Source organism: Pyrus communis, chromosome 7 (genome assembly GCF_963583255.1).
Source record: "Pyrus communis chromosome 7, drPyrComm1.1, whole genome shotgun sequence".
Lineage (NCBI taxonomy): Eukaryota > Viridiplantae > Streptophyta > Magnoliopsida > Rosales > Rosaceae > Pyrus > Pyrus communis.
Window position 1 is genome coordinate 8,073,699 of NC_084809.1, and position 22,326 is coordinate 8,096,024.

Below are 22,326 nucleotides of genomic sequence, written 5' to 3' on the forward strand. Positions count from 1 at the left end.
GCCAGGTAAGTGGTATTCATGTTTATATTCAGTAGTAGTTTGAGATGCTTAGAGAGCTCATAACCTGCACCCCCGGTGTTAGTGCTCCCACCCAGAGTAGGGCACAGTCCTTCACGTGATGTTCACCTCCCGCACCACACGCTCAGCTTGGATCCAAGTTAGGTGCACAGTCCTGTCGTACAGACCACATTAGGTGGTTCCGACTCGTAGGTGACCCGCGATTATTCGCACAGCTTTCACGTGATTGTAGCACTAGAGCGTATATATATGTTACACCCAGGCCTGTCGTACAGACCACTTTAGGTGGTTCCGACTCGTGGGCAGGTTCAGTTATTGAGTTTGAGATTTGAGCTCTATATGCAGCCGTACAGGTCACGTTAGGTGACTCCGGCTGCCAGATTACATGTTATTGACATGCTCTATAACTAAGCACTTGCATTTTATTATGAGATTCCGACATGGCATATTCTCGAGCATGAATGACATATCTTTGAGCATGACTGGCATATCTATACATACGTATATAAGTTTATTTTCTGGGAAGTATACAGGTTTTACGGCGAGGGGTTAGAATGTGTTTTACTAAATGATTTTCAAAGAGCTTTGTTTTTGCCCACTCACGCTTTTGTTTTGCGCCCCTCCAGGTTCTAGTTGCTTAGCAAGTTCGATGGTTTCCCAAAGGGCTTTTCCGGCATTTCTGACAGATACTCACCAGCGTAGGGTCACCTTCGGGTGTACTATTGTCGCATCCTTTCTTTTGGACTGCTGTAGACTTGCTTTGAACTTGTGTCTCACATACGCTAGCACTTGCTTAGTACCTTGTATGCTAGTTTTTTTTAATTATTCGTACTTTTATATTACTATTTTATTAGTTTCCGCACGTGCACATGGTTACGTCACCTCCGTGTGACGGCCAGCACGCCCTGATCTCGGTCGGGGTGTGTCAATGCACCCATAAGCAATTATTATTATTATTTTATCAAAACCCGTAAGTAATTTTGAATAATTAAATTGGTAGTGTAAATGAAAGCAAAAAAAAAAAGAAAAAAAAAGTTGAGTTTTTATTGGTATTATTGTATCTCTTTTATTATTATGTCATTTATGTAGCATAAAAGGGATTTCAATTAAAAATCTAAAATATATAAGGTTTGAGTCTATAGCAATTAGGAAAAAAAAGTCTATAACAGGAGAGGGACTTCAATCATTAATGCCATTTTTTTATAATCCTTCATGTTTAAGGGTTCAAAGTCGGTTTCATGTTGGTGTAAACTGCCACTTCGTGGGTTGCTTTTGTGTTAAAAAAGTCATTGCCACAGAAGAAAAAAGAAATGGTGGCCTTTGGGTCCCCTCAGATTGGCGGCCATCGGCGACCGATTAATTCTTTAGTCGATTAAGACATTTGCCTCTCTCACCTTTGGCATCCATGTTTATAAACTAATTTAAACAAAATTTCCAATTTGGCTTTATAGATTTTTTTTTAAAAGGAAGGTTGAACAGTCCAACCGTCCTTTCTACTTTCTTCAACTGGTCCTATACAATTTGAGGAGTTTGGTCTATGATCAATGTTTCTCTTTCTAGCACCCTTTAATCAATTTAAATTATAATACAAAGATCTAATCTAAGTTATGTGAGTGCTCATAGCGCCAATGACTTGGTAGTTAGTAGCTTTTAAATTTCATTTTGCTCGATTTGATTGGATTATGGGAGCGTTCATAGCGCAGATGGCTTGTCTACTCCCGTTTTCCGTTCATTCATTTAGTTTGTTGCCCTGTAGCAGCGGTTTTTTTTTTTTTTTTTTTTTCAGTTCTAGAGTTTTTTGCTCTTTTTCAGTTCTATGCACTGCCTTTTTGGGCATATTTCATTGTAATTGCTTTATGTGGAGTTGGACATTGCTTGACAGTTTTGAACTCTCTTTTTTAAAGAAAAACTAATGAAAATGGCTTGAAAATTTTGAGTTTTAACGATAAAGACAAAATAAAGGGTAAAGTGAATAGTACCATGATTGACTTTTTAGTGTAAAAATATAGTTTTTCGTTAAAGTGAACAATATTATGAGTTTTTCATTAAAGTTCTCCTTTTTTAATGGCCCTTACTTTTATATTAACTTTTTTTAATGAAATTTATTTTGATTGACAAAAAAAAAAAAAATAATAATAATAATAAACTGTAACATGCAAAATTATGATAGCCGGTGGAATCGTGTGTTTTGGAAGTATATATGTTTAGCTGTTTGGTACGACAATTATTTGCACAAGGAAATGTTTGGTTTAGATCCTTGTCGAACACAGTCCATTGGAACAAACAAAGATGTTTACAGATTCAGACTAATTAAAATTAAACATTCTGACTTAAACTTTCTAATACCGTAAGGAGGTTAATTATGGAAGAATCATGTGAAAGTGGTACCGAAAACATTGAGTTAGGTTTAAATGTAATTAGGAAATGGACTTTACATGTGCTAGGATTCTATTAAGGTAATACTGAAACTTATATACAAAACTCCAAGTACCATTTTAATGAAGCATTGAGCGCATCTTAATCATTCCATAGTTTGAATAAGTGTGATACATATATATAGAAATTAGGTAACTTGTGTTTGATGCTTATAACACTACTGTTACACTAGTGTAAATTAAATATATTGGTTTCACACTTAAATTTTTCAACCCACTGTAAGAGTATAATTTCAATATAATTTCAACATATTGGTATGACACTCACTTTTCTCGACATACTGTAAAGACCTTAACATTTGACACGGGCCATATAATTAAAAAGACAATTATTTACATTGCTCCTTCAATACTATTTTCCAAAAATAACTGACTGGCTACCTATTGGTCTAATTTCTCGAACGTAAAAACATAAATATAATATCCCCATATATATACATACTTATATATGTACAAATATTCGGAGAATATTTGGAACGGGAAAACATGTGGGAAATCTCTCATGGCAGAAAACAGAGATTTCTTGGAATAGAATATTTAAATCATAGCCCGCCAAACACCACCTTTGAGCCTTTGACTAGTTGTTGTGGACTTCTAAAATTTGGCCAACTTAAGAGAAGAAACTCTTCTCGAAAAAGAAAAAAAGAAAAAAAAAACACGGCAGTCCTATTTGGTCATTGATCACAAATAGAAAGAAAATGAAATGAATGCTTAACTACTTGAATAAACAATCTCTAATAACACAAATAACAATTGCGTGTGTTTTTGGAATTCAAAATATTTTTTCGACGTTGTCAATCATTTTAAAAGCATTTACAAACGAGCTTGAAAATTCTCAAAACAATTAGTCATGGAATAAGAAAAACATTATGCTTATATATGCATGGATTGGCCATGTAACATCCCATATCGACCAGCGGAGAGGGGGTGATGTGCCTTATATGTACATGCTTCCCTGCCTATAGCACGAGGCTTTTTGGGAACTCACTGGCTTCGAGTTTCATCAAAACTCCAAAGTTAAGCGAGTTCGGGCGAGAGCATTCCTAGGATGGGTGACCCACTAGGAAGTTCTCGTGTGAGTTCTCAGAAACAAAACCGTGAGAACATGGCTGGAGCCCAAAACGAATAATATCGTACTACGGCATAACCGATCTAGGACGTGACATGCCATCTGTGTAGTAGTGTTACCACACATTTAGTGCAATACCTTAGATTTGAAAATCCAATTGAGAAGTACCATATTAATGTCCAGAACTTTTTAATTGCTCCTATACTCTCGCAAGTTTCTTCGTCCTTTTCATATTCTCCACATTCAAGTTCAAATGAAAATAAGACGATGGAAATTCATATATTTCTCAAATTATAAACAAAAAAATATCCCTCAAATGCTACTTCCTAGTTCAAAAACACATAAAACATATTTTTAAGGAAAAAAAAACCTAGACTCCATATTTTACGCTATATGATTTCATTTTTCTATCACAAAGTACTCTTTTATTTTCTTTAAAAATCCAAATAAAGGTTAACAATGAAAACAAAAAGAAGAAAATGGGGGAGGGTGGAAAAAACTCACTGTTCCGATTTCAAGTCCTCTTTTACTCTTTTATGGTAGTTTAGACTTTAGAGAGTAATATATCTCTTGTAATAAAAAATACATACGCACATTTTTTTAGCCACACTCATTTTTACTCAATTATGTTCGTTATGTATGCTTTATTTATTTAATTTGAAAATTAGAATTAAAGGAAAATTGTTAAAAGCTAAAAAAAAGGTGGGTAAAATTTTTTTCCCCATAATTAATATAGTAGTAAGAAATTTTATGGCATGTGGTGTTACTAATACCTCTTAAGGAGGACCCTATTGTATCAGATTGTCCTTGCATAAGTTTATAAATAAATTGAATTCTTTTTGTGAAATAGTTGTATGATGTAACATAAACTTCTTTTATAGTATCAGAGCTTAATTACTTATAATACCAATTAACAATAGATAAAATAGTCAATAGAAAAAATAATCAAACTTACTTATACATCGAACGTACAGGAAAAGGATCATCGCTCGATCCTTTTCCTAGGGATCTTAGGGATCCCGTAATCGTGTTTGTTCATCGTATATCGTATGATCAGAAATCATTTAAATTTTAAAATTTAAAATTCAATTATAAATAATACCTAATAAAAACTAATCGTACGATATACGATGAACAAACACGATTATTACATCGCATCCTTTTCCGAACTTACATTCTCAAATGTGTTGGCGTGTCATCAGAGCAAAAATTGTCGACACGTCATGTTTCCTAATCACGTGTACATCACCGATAACCTATGAAGCATAAACCCAAACTGACATGAGTAGCCACCTGCCTAGTTCCCACATGACCCATTTGTGTGATTTTTTTGTTTTTTTTTTCGGTCGACGGGAATTTTTATAACAAAGTTCAGAAGGACAAATTACAAAGATTTCGCGGCTGAAAGCGAGAAATAAAAATAGTCCTAAAAAAAGGGTCGGACAGGACGCTACATATGCACGCAATGCATAAGTAGACGAGTAGACGAGTGAGGTTTACTAACGCTAAATTGGAAGCAACTCATGGATTCTATCAAGTTCCTCAACGGTAGCGGCGGAGGACATATATATAAAAAATTTGTGAGGGGAGAGAGGAAGATGAAATTGAGTAGTAGGTTGTGGAGGCCAACAAGAACTGCTTTCTCTTCGAAGATGTCTGCAATTCCGTCCAGAGACTTGTGTTCTGGTAATTCTTAAAACCCTTAGCCTTCTCTCCATTTTGACAACGATTTCGTTCTCTGTTTTAATTGTTTCGTTACATTTTATTACATAAACATTATCTCATGTTTATATATCATGTGTGTGTGTGTTCAGTTATGGAGAGTTTAAAGTATGCAAAGTCTCATGAGTGGGCGAAAGTTGACGAAGGGAAGTTGGCTACAGTAGGAATAACAGACCATGCTCAGGAACATTTAGGTGACATTATTTACGTAGAGCTGCCTGATACTGGTGTTGCAGTTACGCAAGCCAGCACTGTAGGAAGTGTTGAGTGTGTGAAAGCCTCCACCGACATCTAGAGTCCTGTCTCGGGCAAAATAATTGAAGTGAACGAAGAGGTGCTTCTTAGCTCTCCAGGTTTGGTAAGTTAAGAAACAGCATATGCTAATTTTTCCATTATTGTTAAAGCATATTTCTTACATCGGAAACCTCAAGAAATTAAATCTCACCTATAATGAATCGTTTCAACTACTAATTACATCGAGACATTTTGGGTAAAAAACCCTAGACCCCAAACTTACTAAATTGAACATCTAGTCAAGTTTAGAACAATATTCACTGTTATAAAAATCTTTGCCTAACGCCGTCTAGGGCCCCGCCTAGGTGCTATGCAGCTGGTCACCATCCCGATTAATGCTTAGGCATTTGAAAATTAAGAAAGGGCGCCAAAACCTACTGAGGAACCCGCCTAGACCACCTAGGCACCCGTTCAAACCCGCCTAGCTTGTGACTCACTTAGACAGAAAATAGATAATTTTCATTTTACATTTTATTTTTTTCAATAAATTGTAAGAGATTTGTTGAATACTTAAATGAACACACATTATATGCTTGTTCCTCATGTTTTCATTCTATTCTAATACTTCATAAATATATATGTCATTCTATTTTGTACTTTATAATGAAATTATATATACATTAAGTATAAACAGACACTTATTTACACAAAATATAATAGATTTACTTAAATTCGTCTAGTTCGTCTAGGTGCCCGTCTAGGCCTTGCCTAGCCGCCTAGCCCCTAGGTCCCAACCTGCCGTCGGACTAGCGTCTAGCATCTTTTAGATTAATAGTAGACTGCTAGACCAATAATTTGACAATTATTGATTAATGAATCGTTGCTTAGTTAAACAACTAATTAGTATATGCCCATACACAAAGTGTGTGTGAAATGTTTTACTTTTGTTTTTAAAATTGAAGAAGAGAGGAAAAGAATAAGAGAGAACATCGGAGTGGGGAAAGAGGTTTAATTTTTTTTAAATTAGAAATGTTAAAATCACTTGTAGGTGATCCTTGAACAAAAAACAACAAAAATTTGTTTTGGGAAATTATGTTATTACCCTTAACTTTTTTGTTGTGATAGAAAACTAAATTATCTTTTCACCTTCTTTTAATTGACAAAAAGAATTCTATTAGTATGCAGTTTAGATTATTTTCTGTCGGTTAATTGTTGTGATGATACAGGTAAATGGAAGCCCTTATGAAAAAGGGTGGATCATGAAGGTGGAGATGAGCAGTAGGGATGAGCTCGATCGATGACCTAATGGACCCTGATGAGTACTCTGAGTATGTGAAGCAGAAGATTCCAAACATTCCAGAAACTGAAATCAGTTAATTACATATCAAGGTTCTTTTTTTTTTCACAAAAAGAAAAGAAAAAAAAAAAAGGTTCTCTTGTTGGTAATACAATGCTTAATGCTGCTAGATCATAAAATACTTCTGCAATGTTTCAACTTCAAATACTTCCCTTTCTTTTTCGATATGCTCTTTTTCTTAATTAGCTGTAGGGAGAAACATTGGTTGGAATATTCAATGTTGTCCAACCTTAAAATAGTTCTTCGAGTTTGCACCTCGATCATCAAATGTGTATCTCTAACAATGTAGCAAAAAAAAGTTAAGCAAAAATTGCATACATTATTGGACATCTTATGAAATAGGAAACTTTAACGAAAAACTTTCGGTATTGTTCCTTTTAACGAAAAACCATATTTTTACACTAAAAAGTCAATCCTGGTACTATTCACTTTACCCTTTATTTTGTCATTGTCGTTAAAACTCAAAGTTTTCAAATCATTTTCACTAGTTTTCCTTATGAAATAAGGGTTTACTGAACTATTTTCCTATACCATTAGGGTGCATTTGTTGCACCGGATTATTTCGGATTAGACTAACTTCAGAGATTAAGTTGGACTGGCTTGACTTAGACTAAGCAGGACAAAAACTAGTGAAGTGTTTGGTATGTCGCTGGACTAATAAGCCCGACATGAAAAAATATTTAATTTTATATTATAAAATATTATTTTGTAGTTATTTTAAATTTTAAAAACCTAATTAAATTGCTTCTCTAATCTCTATCCAAGAAGGATCCAAATTGAACAGTATTGAGAGCTTTTTGTTAAAATTCTTTCTAATAGAGATAAAACACACATGTATTAGTAGACCTAATAACCTCTATTCACGAAATATATGATAAAGAGTAATGTTATTCATACCATGTTTTTGTACTATATTTTTATACCACCTTAGGTGGCATTTGATGTGGATAGCCACATCATTTGAATTAATCAGATTTTTAAATTTAGTTCATTATTTACTAAACTAATAATTAAGAAAAACTAGTTAATTAAATAATGATTGTGGCATATGATGAGTCTTTCTCTTTCATTTTCTTGGGTTTTGCAAATTTTTCAAATAATGTGGCTATTCACATCAGATACTACCTAAGGTGGTATAAAAATATGATATGAATAACATTACGTTTGACAAATGTAGCACTACTTAACAAATATAAACAAATAAAAGAAGGACGCTTTGGTTTAACGAGATGTAGAGCCCAAAGCTTCTATATGTACCTTGCTTTTGATCTCCCGTAATGCGCCTAAATTTTTTAGTTGGACGAAAAACCCTAATTTCTTCTCTTCGGTGTGAGTTTATACCCGTAAGAATGAGCAAACGCAAGCAAGCAGCGGTGGAGGACTCTTTCCGTTTAGTGGACATCCTCGCTAGGTTGCCCGCAAAATCTGTAGTCCGATTCAAGTGCGTCTCGAAACGGTGGTGTTCTATATTATCCGATCAACAATTTGCCAAGTCCCAGTTCAAATTTGCATCATCTCAGCACCAAAGGCTCCTATTCCAGCGGCACTCCTCCTCATCGGAATGCCTCTCCTTTGACTTGGACCCGGTTCGTCCTTTGGGGATGTTTCTTCTGTCAGAAAGCTAACCTTTCCAGTAGAACGCCTGCAAAGCGATCGTGCCAGGCTCCTGGAATCGCGCAAGAAACCGCTGAGAGATCATGTCAGGCTATTGGCGTCGTGCAATGGTTTGGTGTGTTTTACTGTCGACAATCCTGATGATTTGATTGTCTCAAGCTATTATATCTGGAACCCTACAATGGGATTCTTGCAAAATTTGCCGGAGACTACAAGTTTATCTCCATCGTCAGAAAAGAAAAGCTGTGTCCTTAATCATTTCGGTTTTGGTTATGTATCGGCCACTGAAGACTACAAATTCTTAACCAGTTATTTTCATTGGCCTAATGTATATTCTCATCAAGAACCAAGTCTTGGAAAAGAATTGCAGCACCTGACAAGGGTTTCGGCCACAGTACTGATATTATAAACGGGCTTCTTTTCAATGAAGCGCTTCATTGGCCCGGGTACTTTAACTGGAAGCAGCAGACTATTGTTGTTTTTGATTTGGCCAACGAGAAGTTCCGGGTAGTGCCATTGCCTATCAAGTTTCAAAGGTCCACTGGCGGTGCTGTTAGACCTTATCGTTTGACAGTTGCTGGAGGATGTCTGTGTGTATGGCGTACCTTAACAATGAGAAATGAGGGAAATTTAAAACTTTGGGATGATCAACATGTTGATATGTGGGTCATGAGAGAATATGGTGTGAGTGACTCTTTGACTAGGCTGAATAGGTTTAAGATTAACAAACTCCCCGACCCAGAATCGACAAACTCCCCGACCCAGAATCGATTTTCTCCGACATCATAAGGATCCCAGAAAATGGGGCAGTTATCGGGATATGATTCGTCGGGCGCCATGAGACGTTGGAGTTGATCAAATGTGAAAAAAAGCAAGTGCAGCGTGTGAATGGCGGGCTTTACAAATTCGCGGATATCACTGACCTATATAATCTGAAGTGGTCCTGTCACTTTGATAGCAAGTTTACATACAAGGAGAGTCTGTTTGAGCTTATTAGTGATGATTATCATGGGAATAGGGAGGTGAAAAGACTCAAAAACTGCCTAACACAAGCGCAAGCTGAAAAATGAAGATCAATCGGGGATCGAATGGTTGCTCTTAGTTTGTATTCAGATGCTGCTGGTTTGTTTACTGCTCATTAATTTTGGTCTATCCTTTGTTATGATGCAGGAGCCATTATATGAATCGAATATGTTCAGTAGTGATGATTTATGTTGGACAAAATGCTGTTTCAGTTTTTGACTTAAAAAGTGGAGCAAAACCATGCAAATTCATTTCATGGAATTTTTTATTTGTATGAGAATCAACTCATGAGATTAATTCCTATAAAATTGTAATCAAACACAATTTTTAAGCTCATTATAGTTTAAGTCACAAAATATTTTAAATATTAGAATTCGGTCAATCATTGGTACCTTATTTTAAGGAGAGGCCTATGAAGAGAAATTTAAGCACAAATGGTGGATAGAGGATTCCTCTTCATTCAGGATTTAAACCCTCTTCTCTTCTCTTAGTTTAGAGGTATTCAATGTAGATTATCATATCGTTTGTCAAAACAGGAAGGAAATATAGGCAAATTGTATTGATCTTGTAATAAAATTGTTTTTATCAATTGGTCCAAGATAGTCTATCTGTCCAAGATACCAGACAAGACCTGTAAGGGACTAAGTATTACATTTCATACAAATCGAAAGTAAGAAAGATCATATCTAGTTCAAAATCAGTTACACAAAATATAAATCAGTTGATAACATTTCAATGACACAAAAAAATGGTAGCACTTGTACCAATTGGCAGTACCACCAAGGGATGGGGGAGTTGAAAAGTCCGAAATAGCCCTGAAGACAATGCACATGTGGGTTTTTTATTTTTTGAAAGTTTGATGAACATGTGTGAGATGACAAATTAGAAAGTTTAAAAAATTAAAATGATAATGTGCTTAAAATTATAGTTCAGATGACAACAAAAAAATGAGTGTAAGTTCATATAATATTTTAGATAACCGTCCAAACGCAAGTAGTTGATTGCCCTCATTGTTAAAGTATTTCTCTTCAACTCACTGCGTCCTGAGTTCAAGTTCTTCCCATCTCCTCTTCTTTTTAGTGTAAATTAGTATAAATTATTGCTTGTAATAAAATTTTGGGAGTTCTAACGAAACACTCCCGATACTGTTCACTTTTAACGAAAATGACATTTTTACTCTAAAAAGTCACTCCTGATATTATTCACTTACAACATATTTTTGTCCTTTTGATTAAAACTCAAAACTTTCAAGTTTTTTTTATTATTTTTCCTTAAAATTTTTCCGTCCAAGAGATGTTTAATTAATGGAAGAAACATGCATATGGGCCAGTGGCACCAGCTCAACAAGTGAATGACTGGTGTGTAAACTTGGTCCCGTAAACCATACAAATACAACCAACTTGCTTTTAAGTTGCTGCTTTTCTATCCTCCATATATATGTATAGTTGGAATAGATGTGATGCACCTTATCCACTCTCAGCGAAGACCACTAGATATTCTACAGAAATAGGAAGCGAAAGGAAATCAAAGAAAAACATGGACGGGATACAACAACTAGGTCTTCCAGTTCTAGGAATTGTAGCTGCTGCAGCTGTTACCTTCTATGCTGTCAGCTTTCTTGAGCTTAGTGAGGTAACTTCTCTCTCTCTCTCTCTCTCACGATCACAAAATTTAATCTATGTTGTTTTTCTTTTTCTCTAATTATATGGTCAAATAAATCTGGACATTTGTACCAAAAGATTTAAACAAGTGTTATCTTTTCTTTGGTTGAATCTGCAGAAATCGTTTAGGGATCTGGACGAGAAAGAATATGGTGAAAGTGGTGGATATAAGCCATCTCCAAGCTCTAGGGTAAAGCGCGCCAGAAGAAAAGCTGAAAAACAAGCCAAACGTTGAAAGCAAAACAATGTATACAGAGTTTTATTTTCTATATACCTTCTCAGTAATACTGTGGTTCTGAAGTTGTACAATGTTAATTCTATAACATGTTCTTCCCTTCTCACAACAAATTATTCCTTCTAAATATGATTATCTCGGTATTATAAAATGGATAATTTTTTCCTCCTTATTGCATGTCGTTGGTGTCTTTTTTGAGAGATCTCTTATATTTTGATCTTTGAGAGATCTCTTATATTTAGATGAGGAAATTCAAACTTGAAACCTCTTCCAACATTCAAAAGAAAAGTACAACTAAACCGACAACTGTTGGTGAAGTAGGGCTTTATTCAGAATATCATTCATTTAATAAAAACACAAAGGGGAAAGGATTTTGCTTTTACATAAAAGTCTACATTTTTTTTCACCGTCGTCAGATATCAATACATTTACAAGTTGCAACTACTTCTGCTTAGATTTGAGTTCCTTCACATATTCTTCAGTGTCCTTCAATGCTTTCCCATAAAGGCTTATTAACTGGAAATGAAAACACAGGTTCTGGTTAGCATGTTCGTAAGAAACTTACTCCGAAAACCTTTTCCACGATGCAAGTATTACTCAATTTTAAGGAAGATTGGAACAAATCGGGAATAGCCTACCTCGTCAACCTCACTAGGAGTCATAATAAATGGTGGAGACATCATTATGTTATCCCCAGCGACACGTACTAGCATCCCATGCTTCTCGCATTGGGCTCCAAAATATGCACCTACCCCTGTGATGCATATCATCAAGGCATAATGTATAAGCTAAGACAGCCCCGATATTACAGAAACAATTTCTTCTGGTCACCACGCCAGTCAATCAGAAAAACCCACCAGATATCACAAAATAAAACAGCAATTAGGGGAAAAAAAAAGAAAAAAAGAAGAACAGTATACACATCTTAGCACACCAGCCCCATAGTGGTTTGCGCATGTAGTTTCTCTGTCCATACTCCATATAAATAATAATTTCTACTGAACATGCTGTAAAACAGGTAGGACTATTGAACCGGATCTCTTTGATAGGTTTGGACTGCAATCTTATATGCAAATGAAGCTCAATAATACCTAAAAATTTCCCATAAAAACTATCCATACTAGATTTACTCTACATCATTTTTCTTTTTAGTGTAAAGATGAGACTTACCCCATTCAGCAGGAAATGGATCATTGGGTGACTTATTGTCTGTGAATTCTGTACCAAGGATCAACCCAGTTCCCCGTATCTGCATAACCGACATAAGGAGTGCGATGTTAATATTGTACTGATTGTAGTTTCTCCTTCTAATTTCTGTAGTGCAAAAAGATCAAGTAAAAACATGTACCTCCCCTATGATTGGACTATCAGAGAAGGCTTTTACACCATCTTGAAATCTTGGGGCAATGCTCCGTACTTGTTCAACAATATTTCTTTCCCTGCAAACAAGTGAAATGTTAATTGCCAATTACCAAGATTGGTGGTCAGCATGAGATCAAAGCTGTTTCGTCCAGATTCTAAACATGGTTGGTTTAAATCCTTAAAAGTTGGAACCCAGATAACTTTGCTTTTAAATTGTTTGAACCAAGCAAATAAGAACATACTTGTAGATCTTGAGTGTTTCAATTGCAACTGCACAGGCTACGGGGTGTCCAGAATATGTAAACCCATGAGAAAAAGAACCTGGCACAAAAGAAATCGACTTGTTCAACAATAATACCTTGGAATGGAATTTGATTAGTTTATAGTACCAACATACCAAGCTTGCTGCTTTGAGAGTGTATGACATCTGAAACTTCAGGGCTCACAAGAACAGCGCCAATTGGCATATATGCAGAAGAAAGAGCCTGGAACATCCAACAACACAGCAATGAGGAAACAAATATTTCTGTGGGATGTGAGAGTGCAGCTCTGTATTTGTATTTTTGTACGTAGTTTCAATTTTACCTTTGCCACAGACACAAGGTCTGGTTTAATGTTGTATTTGTCACACCCATACATGTAGCCAAGCCTTCCAAATGCACAGATTACCTTAAGAAGTAAAGAAATAAAGCCTAAGCTTAACAACCAACATATAAAGCTGACTTGAAAGATCAGTTTACATTAAGGACAAGAATTCCATATACCTCATCGGCAATAAATAGAATGTCATATTTCTTCACAACAGCTTGAACCTGCATCAAATAGGAAATGCTTGTCCATTACAAAGATTGAGAGCGACAGAGTCGTGTCTGTTCTGAATGAAACAACACATTAAAGCTTGCAATCATCCAGTAGCAGTAATTCCCATAATGAATTAAATCAACACAAAGCAGGACAAGTACAAACCAAGTATGGGACGAAGTATGAATCACTTAAAAGATATATTTCAGCTCATCTCACTGCAGTGGACTTGATAACATGAATGGTTCAGTGAAAACAACTTATATAATCGGCTTTATAGACACTAACACGGTAGGCCCAACCCAGCTAATAGTACAACAGTTTTAGAATAGCCTATACACATCAGGTGACAAAACCAAAACGGCATTAAATTTAAAATGAAGCTTGAGCTCAGACACCTATTGTGATAACTAAGTACAACCAACGAAGCATTTGCAGTACTGTTCAGTTTGTAACACAATGTGCAAAAGCTCACCTTTTCAAAATAACTTGCAGGTGGAGTTATAACACCGCCTGCTCCCATGACAGGTTCAGCAATGAACGCAGCAATCTGAAAGTAGCAAACACACCGGCTCAAAAACACAAAGTACCCTCGGCATTTCTAGATTTTGAACAATTCACCTGAATAACTTACCGTCTCTGGTCCCTCTTTGAGGATAAGATTTTCCAAATTGTTGGCTAGTCTTGTAGAGAACTCTTCTTCTGTCTCACCTGGCATATATCAAGCTAAAACTTTAATACAATCAGTCACAGTTAAGTCTCAAAGATTAGATCAGTGTAAAAATAGACCAGGAAGGTGATGGCGCCAATAATGTGGGCAGTCAGTGTGCAATGCAAATGGAGCTGGAAGATCAAACTTTTGATGCAAAGCAGGGAGGCTGCGAAGAAAGAATAAAAGAGTAAATGGACTGAAGGATGATTTTTCGTGCAAAATTCTCAAGAATATTTATCCTACCCAGAAAGACTTGCGGCTATTAAAGTTGAACCATGGTACCTGTTAGGATGAAAAGGCAACATCAAAGGACTGGTTACAATAACTGAAGCAAATAAAGCGAAAACAAAAGGAGTTGAGAAAGTTGAAAATACGATTTATGTCGAGCTATGAATTTCTTTTTATCTGGGCGTCCAAGTGCATTATTATAATACCAAACCAGCTTCACCTACAAAGCAAACATTTCAAATAGTTAAAAAGATCTGTAATAACCAAACTGGATATTAATTTCTATAATATCATTTTTGAACTCCTGAATAAACAAAGCAGTTCAACTGGTTACATTCTCATGAATTGGGTATTCAGGCAACTCAGATATCTTCAAACTTTGCGGAGTTCATAAGCTTTTCAGATTTTGAATTTTCCTTTGATAATTACATGGAAATCAAATTGAACAAGTATAAATAATTGTTTCATAGTTCCGCTCCATGCCAATAAGAAAGATATCGAAGTCCTCCAATTTGGCTACTTCGTCCAAATGCGTTGTATTAATTAATTAATGTTATTCTCTCAACAATTAGTTGAAGCTTAGCATCATGTAAAGCTAGTATGTAAAATGTAACATCAATCAAAATTCACATTTCCATCTTAGATAAACTGGAAACTGTAGTTAAATAAATTTCTTCTACGATTGAACCAAACCTGAGTATCATTGGCTTCGGATCCACTATTAGTAAAGAAGGCTTTTGCCATTTTTGTAGCTGTAAAAGTTTCTAGAAGTTCTTTTGCCAAGTCCTGTAAAAGAAAACATGTTGCTAAATATCACATGCAGGCATCTTAAGAATGTATCCATTAAACTATGTGGAACAGAAAATAATGAATCTAGAATTGCATATTAAAATAAAAGAAACTAGGAAGTAAAGAAACAAAATGAATACCAAAGATGGTCTAGTAGTACGATTCCAAAATGAGTGGTAAAATGGCAAGGTATTCAACTGTTTAGTTGCTGCCGCAACCAGTCGAGGTTCATTTCCACCTGCAAGTTTAAACAATAAAAATATTTGAATTCAAGTAATTTATTCAACATATCTACTTTTTGACAATTACACATAACAAACTTACAATCGTGAGGTCAGGAAAAGCTACAATAAGATAACAGGGGTAGATTAGGATAAAGGCTAATAAAGGAGGTCAAAGAGACTAGTGCAAATAGTCTGATTCAAGAGCAGGGTGCGCAAGAAAGCTGTAAATACAAGGCTAAGAGAGGGGGACGGTATTCTTAGATACTTAATCCACATTTTCACTTCACTGCAAAATATAAGCATACTCGAGACTTCTTACCTTTTTCTATTTCTTTTTTTTTTTTTAATAGTAATAATAAAAGCTGAGGAATATGAGAAGTTAAGTTTGGTTGTGAGCCATGACACTCTTCCTCTCTACTCTGGATGTGATATAATAATATTCAAACATAATGATGAGAAATGAAACTGAAGATATATTACAGAAGCAGTCTTAAGAAGTAAAGAGGAAGATGCACGCTTCAAGCTGAAGACAAAAAATAATGGGAAACAAATCTTTCACACCTAATGCTGTGCACCATAGACCCGCAAGAGCATCAAGATACTTCTTCCCATTGCTGTCATAAGCATAGCTACCCTGATACCAAGAATTAAAAACGTTCAATGACTTCGAAAAAAAATCAACTTTGAAAATAAGAAGTACATACAATATTATAAACCAGAGTTAATCCTATTTTCACAGAGATACCTCAGACTTTTCTATAATCAAAGGATGCACATCAGTACTCTGCCACCCAGCTGTGAAGGGTGCAAGCATATCATGCCCCTTGAACCTGAGAAAATTAATATTTGTCAACAACAAAGCTGTGACCGATTGGATTATATTGTGCACACAGATAAATGTATAGGCTATTATGCATGTACACTAACTAATACAGTGAAGATGCAGAACAGCAAATGCATGAAATACACATGATCATATACAAAATAAAAGTATCCTGAAAGGGGGATTACTGTGTAGAATGTTGACAATAGAACACCACCTACCCGAGGCCTTTTTCATCAGTTGTTGGTTCTTCCTTTTGCACAGATGACCCTGTACTATAGGACCGGGCCAGAAAGGGAACCATAAAGAGATGCTCCTGTGGACTTCTAGAGACAGCAGCATATTTTGTAGATGAAACAAGCTGTAAACAAGAAAGATGGAAATTATTGAAACTTCTCCAAATGTGTAGTGAGTGTGCGTGTAATCATATGTATAAAACTCGCCATCACGAATGGGGCATTAACTTGTGAGAAAAATAAACTTTCAATCTTTATGAGAATTTTAGAAGTAACAAAGAAAATGGAAAGGCTGTCTCGGTGGCATTAACAAGTAACACTTTATGAGACAGGTTATATCAGCCGGTGCAGTTAGTTATATGTTTCGTATGTTTCCTGGCTCCAAATACTTAAAACTAAAAATTTGATTTAGCTTCCTTTTACAACATTTACTCAGCAACAAAATGGCTTTCAGAACTGAATAGGAAAAAGCAAAAATGTAGTCATATAAACATAACACGCACATAAAAGGCACGGCCAGCGATAAATTTAAGAAACAAACCTAAATTACAACGTTACTTTGATCCCAACTTCAACTGTACAAAACGGCAATTAAAAACGAGTTTGAGATGCTCAGTTAAAGTCCTTATTTTTTCCCAGCATTTTCTCAGCAACCAAACAGTCAAAAAGTTAACATGCAAGTTGTGAAGTGGAAAGTCACAGGAGGGATCCCCCCCCCCCCCCCCCCCCCCCCAAATTTCTCAGCAACCAAACAGTCAAAAAGTTAACAAGCAAGTTGTGAAGTGGAAAGTCACAGGAGGGATCCTTCCCCCCCCTCCTCTTCTTTTTTATTAATTTTAAGTTGATCCACAAAGCTTCAAGCATTCGGATAAGGCATAAAAAGTCGAAGAAAATCAAGGGTAACTGAATTTTAGCTTTTCCAACATTTCAGCAAAGAAACGTAGACTTTAAGCACGAAAAGGCATCAACAAACAAACTGATCAAACCAGAAAGATCAAAACTTTATCAAAAATCTACAAAACGAAATTATCAAACCAGCAATCATACTCTCACAACTTGTTCTTCAATCTGTGGCTTCCAGAACATATCAATCAGAAAACACATACAGGAAGATGTAATCCAAAAAAAACCAAATGGGTATTCGGGATTAAAGACTTTATACCTGGGTTCTGAGATTGGATCGAAGAATACTACTGATCCCCATCTTTTGAAATTACTTTTATCTTCTGCAACAAAACATGCAGAGGAGAAGCAGAGTTCTTCAGTGACTGAGAGTCCTTTGGTGACGGGTCGGTCTTTCCAATACTGAAGCGAAATGAACGATGTCTGTTAAAATGCTTGAAATAACATGCTGGGATAATGGTAGGCTAGTCAATTTTCTTGTTCAAAGTTAGGCAAGTTAGGTTAGTCAAGTAAGTTAGGTAAGTTAGGCAAAATTAGGCTTATGTTCTTTTTCTTCCCTATATATATGTTTCATCTTGTAATTGTTTACATAAAGCAAATATACATCAAAATTTCAATATGGTATCAGAGCCAAGTCGGTCAGGGATCGTTCTTGGTAGAGCATTGGTTGTAAAGTCTCTTGAAATTTCGAGTATGCTCTGTGGTTGCAGTTTTGACTGATCTTCCACATCAGAAAAGATTTCTTGAGATTATTGCTGGTGCAATCTTCCACGAGGTCAACCATTCTAGGCATGACCTCTCATTCAAAATGGGAAAGTCCCAACCACCCGCTCTATCTCCACCACTCGGATCAACCTGGTGCAATCCTCGTACCACAACCATTGGTGGAAGACAACTACAACACATGGGTTCAATCCATGAGTATGGCCTTAACGGTCAAGAACAAACTTGGTTTTGTTGATGGGACGATCAACAAACCAAGTGAGGATAATTTTGAGGAGCTGCAGCAATGGAATCGCTGCAATAACTTGGTCAAGACATGGCTACTAGGCTCCATGTCAAAGGAGATTTCAGGGAGTGTCATCAACTACAAGGATGCTCGACAAATGTGGACCGATCTGCAGGAGAGGTTCTCACATGTGAATATAGTTCAGCTGTTCCATGTTGAGAACGAGATTCATGATTGCGTCCAAAGCAATATAAGTGTAAGTTCTTACTTCACTAAACTTAAAAGTTTATGGGATGAACGTGATACTTTGTGTTCCATTCCAGCATGCAGTTGTGGAACAAAGAATGAGATGAACTCATATGTTGAAACTCAGAAAACCATGAAGTTCCTTATGGGACTGAACGAATCGTATGCTACGGTTCGAAGCAATACTCTTCTTCTCAAACCACTGCCTACGGTGAACAAGGCATATGCATTGGTCCTTCGACATGAACGCCAGGCAGAGGTTTCCAATGGAAAAAACACACAACTAGAAACTGCTGTCTTTGCAGTGAAGAATCTGTCGCGAGAACCTACACCTGAAGACAAGGAGATGCGATGTGGAAAGTGCAATAAAACCAATCACATCACCAAAAATTGTCGTGCACATCTCAAGTGCACTTTTTGCGGATGGAAAGGCCACACCTTCGATTTCTGTCGAAAACGGAAAGCAGCCACAGAGACCGAATCTAATCGTCTCTTTTCTTCAAAGGGCAATCAAGTTTCACAAAGTAACAAGCAAGAGACAGTGCCTAATTTCCCGTTCTCTCAGGAGGACTGCAAGCAAATCCTTCAGATGTTGAACAAGAACAAATCATCATTTGCCAATCAAGTCAGTAATCCTCCTAGTCATGAAGAACTTTCAGGTAAAGCCTTCTCTTTTCCATGTAAAGGAACCAAAAGTATTTGGATCCTGGACAGTGGTGCCACGGATCACATAGTTTGCAGTCCTAGTCTCCTTACACACTCACGAACTGTTGAAAATCATACAGTTGAACTGCCAGATGGTTCCATTGCCAAAGTCACTCACATTGGACAAGTTGTTTTCTCTCATAATCTTATCCTTGAAAATGTCCTATGTGTGTCGTTCTTTAGGTTGAATTTAATATCTATCAGTAAACTAGCCTACCATTATTCCAACATGTTTATTTCAAGCATTTTAACACTCCCCCTCAAGTTGAAGTGTGAATGTCGATGACACCCAACTTGCTAATTAAGACCTCAAATTGTGCCGAGCTTAGTGGTTTGGTGAACAAGTCTGGAGGTTGATTCGAGGTCCTTGAATCTTCTCACGTATTAAGTGACAATCTATCTCTATATGCTTCGTTTGTTCATGAAACACTGGGTTCGAAGCAATGTGCATGGCAGCTTGATTATCACAAAACATTGTGACTGGTTGTGCATGATTTACTTGCAAGTCCTTCAAAATGTTTCTTAGCCATATAACTTCACAACAAGTAGTAGTCATAGAACGGTATTCTGCCTCTGCACTGGAACGAGATATTGTGTTTTGTTTCTTCGTTTTCCAAGATATCGGTGCTTGTCCAAGGAAGATACAATAACCGGTTATTGACCTTCTAGTGTCTTTACATCGAGCCCAATCAGCATCACAAAAGGCTTGTAGTTGTAGTGAACCTGTAGAAGGCAAAAGAATTCCCTGTCCAGGAGATTGTTTGATGTACCTGAGAACCTTATGCACCGCTTCAAGGTGTGGTTGTCGTGGCTTGTCCATGAATTGGCTCAACATATTAACCACATAAGTCAGGTCAGGTCGCGTGATGGTTAAGTAAATCAGCCTCCCTACGAGTCGTCTGTATGAAGAAGGATCATGTAGGAGCGTCCCATCAGTTTGTGTAAGGGACAGGTTTGGTTCCATTGGTAATCGTGAGGGCTTCGCACCAAGGAACCCAGCATCTTCTAGTATTTCCAACGCATATTTGCGTTGGCACAAGGCAATCCCTTGTTTAGATCTTGCAACTTCTATCCCCAAAAAGTATTTGAGTTTTCCCAAATCCTTTAGTTTAAAATGTTGGGAAAGGAAGAGTTTAGTCTCTTCAATTTCTCTCAAATTGTTACCTGCAAGTATCACGTCAACATACACAAGTAATGCCATGAAACTGCCTTGACGGTTTCGGACGAACAATGAGTAATCTGACCATGATTGATGAAAGCCAGCAGTCTTCATAGCACTAGACAGCTTGATAAACCATTGTCTCGAGGCCTGTTTTAAACCATAAATGGATTTGTGTAATTTGCATACTCGTGTCTCCCCCTTTCGTCCGAACCCAGGAGGTAGGGACATATAAACCTCCTCGTATAAGTCACCATGCAAGAATGCGTTGTTCACATCAAGTTGATGAAGATGCCAGCCTTGTATGGAGGCAATACTCAGGAGGACGCGTACGGTGGTGAGCTTGGCAACTGGAGCAAAAGTTTCCCGATAATCAAGCCCCTCAATTTGACTGTAGCCTTTAGCAACGAGACGAGCTTTGTAGCGTTCAACACTACCGTCAGGTTTAAGCTTCACCTTATAAATCCATTTGCAACCGATGGGATGTTTGTGAGGTGGTAAGGGCACAAGAGTCCAAGTGCGATTGTCATGAAGGGCAACAATCTTTTTTTGCATGGCGTCACACCATTTTGGATCCTGAACAGCCTGCGAAAAACTGGTGGGTTCTTTGATAATGGTGAGGGTGGTGAGAAAGGTTTTGTGAGTGGGGGATACATGGTCATAAGATAAATAATGAGATATGGGGTGAGATGTACCTGATGACTGGACCATGCTTGTGGAAGATGTGGGAGCAACACGGGAAGGGAGGGCCACCTCAACATGAAAGTCCTGCAAAAATGTGGAAGTTTTGGTCAGTCGAGTGCTACGACGGAGTGGAGGTGGTTGGTCTGGTGATGGAGTGGTTGGAGGTGGTGAAGAGTGTAGAGTATGTGTAGGGTATGTGGAGGTGGGGAAGAGTGGTGAAGGTGTTGATAAGGTATCTGGTGGTGGAGTTGTAGTAGGTAAAGAAGATGGGGGTGGTGTGATGTCGGTAAGTGTGGGAGAGGTGGTGTTTATGTCTTCGGGTGCAAGGCTTGAGTGCGACTCAATGGGAGAGGTCAAGTCAAACGTGATGGATGAGGGTGTAATGTTTGATGGAGACGGGGCAGCGGAAGTGGTATGATTTTGGAATGGAACAGAGACCGAATCCAATCGTCTCTTTTCTTCAAAGGGCAATCAAGTTTCACAAAGTAACAAGCAAGAGACAGTGCCTAATTTCCCGTTCTCTCAGGAGGACTGCAAGCAAATCCTTCAGATGTTGAACAAGAACAAATCATCATTTGCCAATCAAGTCAGTAATCCTCCTAGTCATGAAGAACTTTCAGGTAAAGCCTTCTCTTTTCCATGTAAAGGAACCAAAAGTATTTGGATCCTGGACAGTGGTGCCACGGATCACATAGTTTGCAGTCCTAGTCTCCTTACACACTCACGAACTGTTGAAAATCATACAGTTGAACTGCCAGATGGTTCCATTGCCAAAGTCACTCACATTGGACAAGTTGTTTTCTCTCATAATCTTATCCTTGAAAATGTCCTATGTGTGCCGTTCTTTAGGTTGAATTTAATATCTATCAATAAACTAGCCTACCATTATTCCAACATGTTTATTTCAAGCATTTTAACACTCCCCCTCAAGTTGGAGTGTGAATGTCGATGACACCCAACTTGAGGGGGAGTGTTAAAATGCTTGAAATAAACATGTTGGAATAATGGTAGGCTAGTCAATTTTCTTGTTCAAAGTTAGGCAAGTTAGGTTAGTCAAGCAAGTTAGGTAAGTTGGGCAAAATTAGGCTTATGTTCTTTTTCTTCCCTATATATATGTTTCATCTTGTAATTGTTTAC

At 37.0% G+C, this 22,326-nt stretch overlaps 4 protein-coding genes across 4 annotated transcripts; 3 read left to right on the forward strand and 1 right to left on the reverse strand.

The window, feature by feature from the left end:
* Positions 1-8,184: 8,184 nt before the first annotated feature.
* On the forward strand, positions 8,185-9,238 carry LOC137740476 (putative F-box protein At1g31072). Its single transcript, XM_068480336.1, has 2 exons — positions 8,185-8,447; positions 8,794-9,238. Exons 1-2 carry the CDS (start codon positions 8,185-8,187, stop codon positions 9,236-9,238), a joined length of 708 nt encoding a protein of 235 aa, XP_068336437.1.
* A 1,684-nt stretch (positions 9,239-10,922) lies between these two features.
* LOC137738665 (uncharacterized) lies at positions 10,923-11,532 on the forward strand. Its single transcript, XM_068478138.1, has 2 exons — positions 10,923-11,104; positions 11,252-11,532. Exons 1-2 carry the CDS (start codon positions 11,009-11,011, stop codon positions 11,366-11,368), a joined length of 213 nt encoding a protein of 70 aa, XP_068334239.1. The 5' UTR covers positions 10,923-11,008; the 3' UTR covers positions 11,369-11,532.
* A 143-nt stretch (positions 11,533-11,675) lies between these two features.
* Positions 11,676-17,868, reverse strand: LOC137739883 (gamma aminobutyrate transaminase 3, chloroplastic). Its single transcript, XM_068479618.1, has 19 exons — positions 17,706-17,868; positions 16,529-16,668; positions 16,230-16,314; positions 16,046-16,118; positions 15,401-15,498; positions 15,165-15,257; positions 14,618-14,691; positions 14,487-14,525; positions 14,321-14,409; positions 14,166-14,242; positions 14,007-14,081; positions 13,495-13,542; positions 13,316-13,399; positions 13,128-13,215; positions 12,973-13,051; positions 12,717-12,807; positions 12,539-12,617; positions 12,007-12,122; positions 11,676-11,884 (listed from the first exon to the last, which is right to left on the reverse strand). Exons 1-19 carry the CDS (start codon positions 17,745-17,747, stop codon positions 11,810-11,812), a joined length of 1,545 nt encoding a protein of 514 aa, XP_068335719.1. The 5' UTR covers positions 17,748-17,868; the 3' UTR covers positions 11,676-11,809.
* A 369-nt stretch (positions 17,869-18,237) lies between these two features.
* On the forward strand, positions 18,238-19,632 carry LOC137740477 (uncharacterized). Its single transcript, XM_068480337.1, has one exon. The coding sequence runs from the start codon at positions 18,238-18,240 to the stop codon at positions 19,630-19,632; it is 1,395 nt and encodes a 464-aa protein (XP_068336438.1).
* The last annotated feature ends 2,694 nt before the right edge of the window (positions 19,633-22,326 follow it).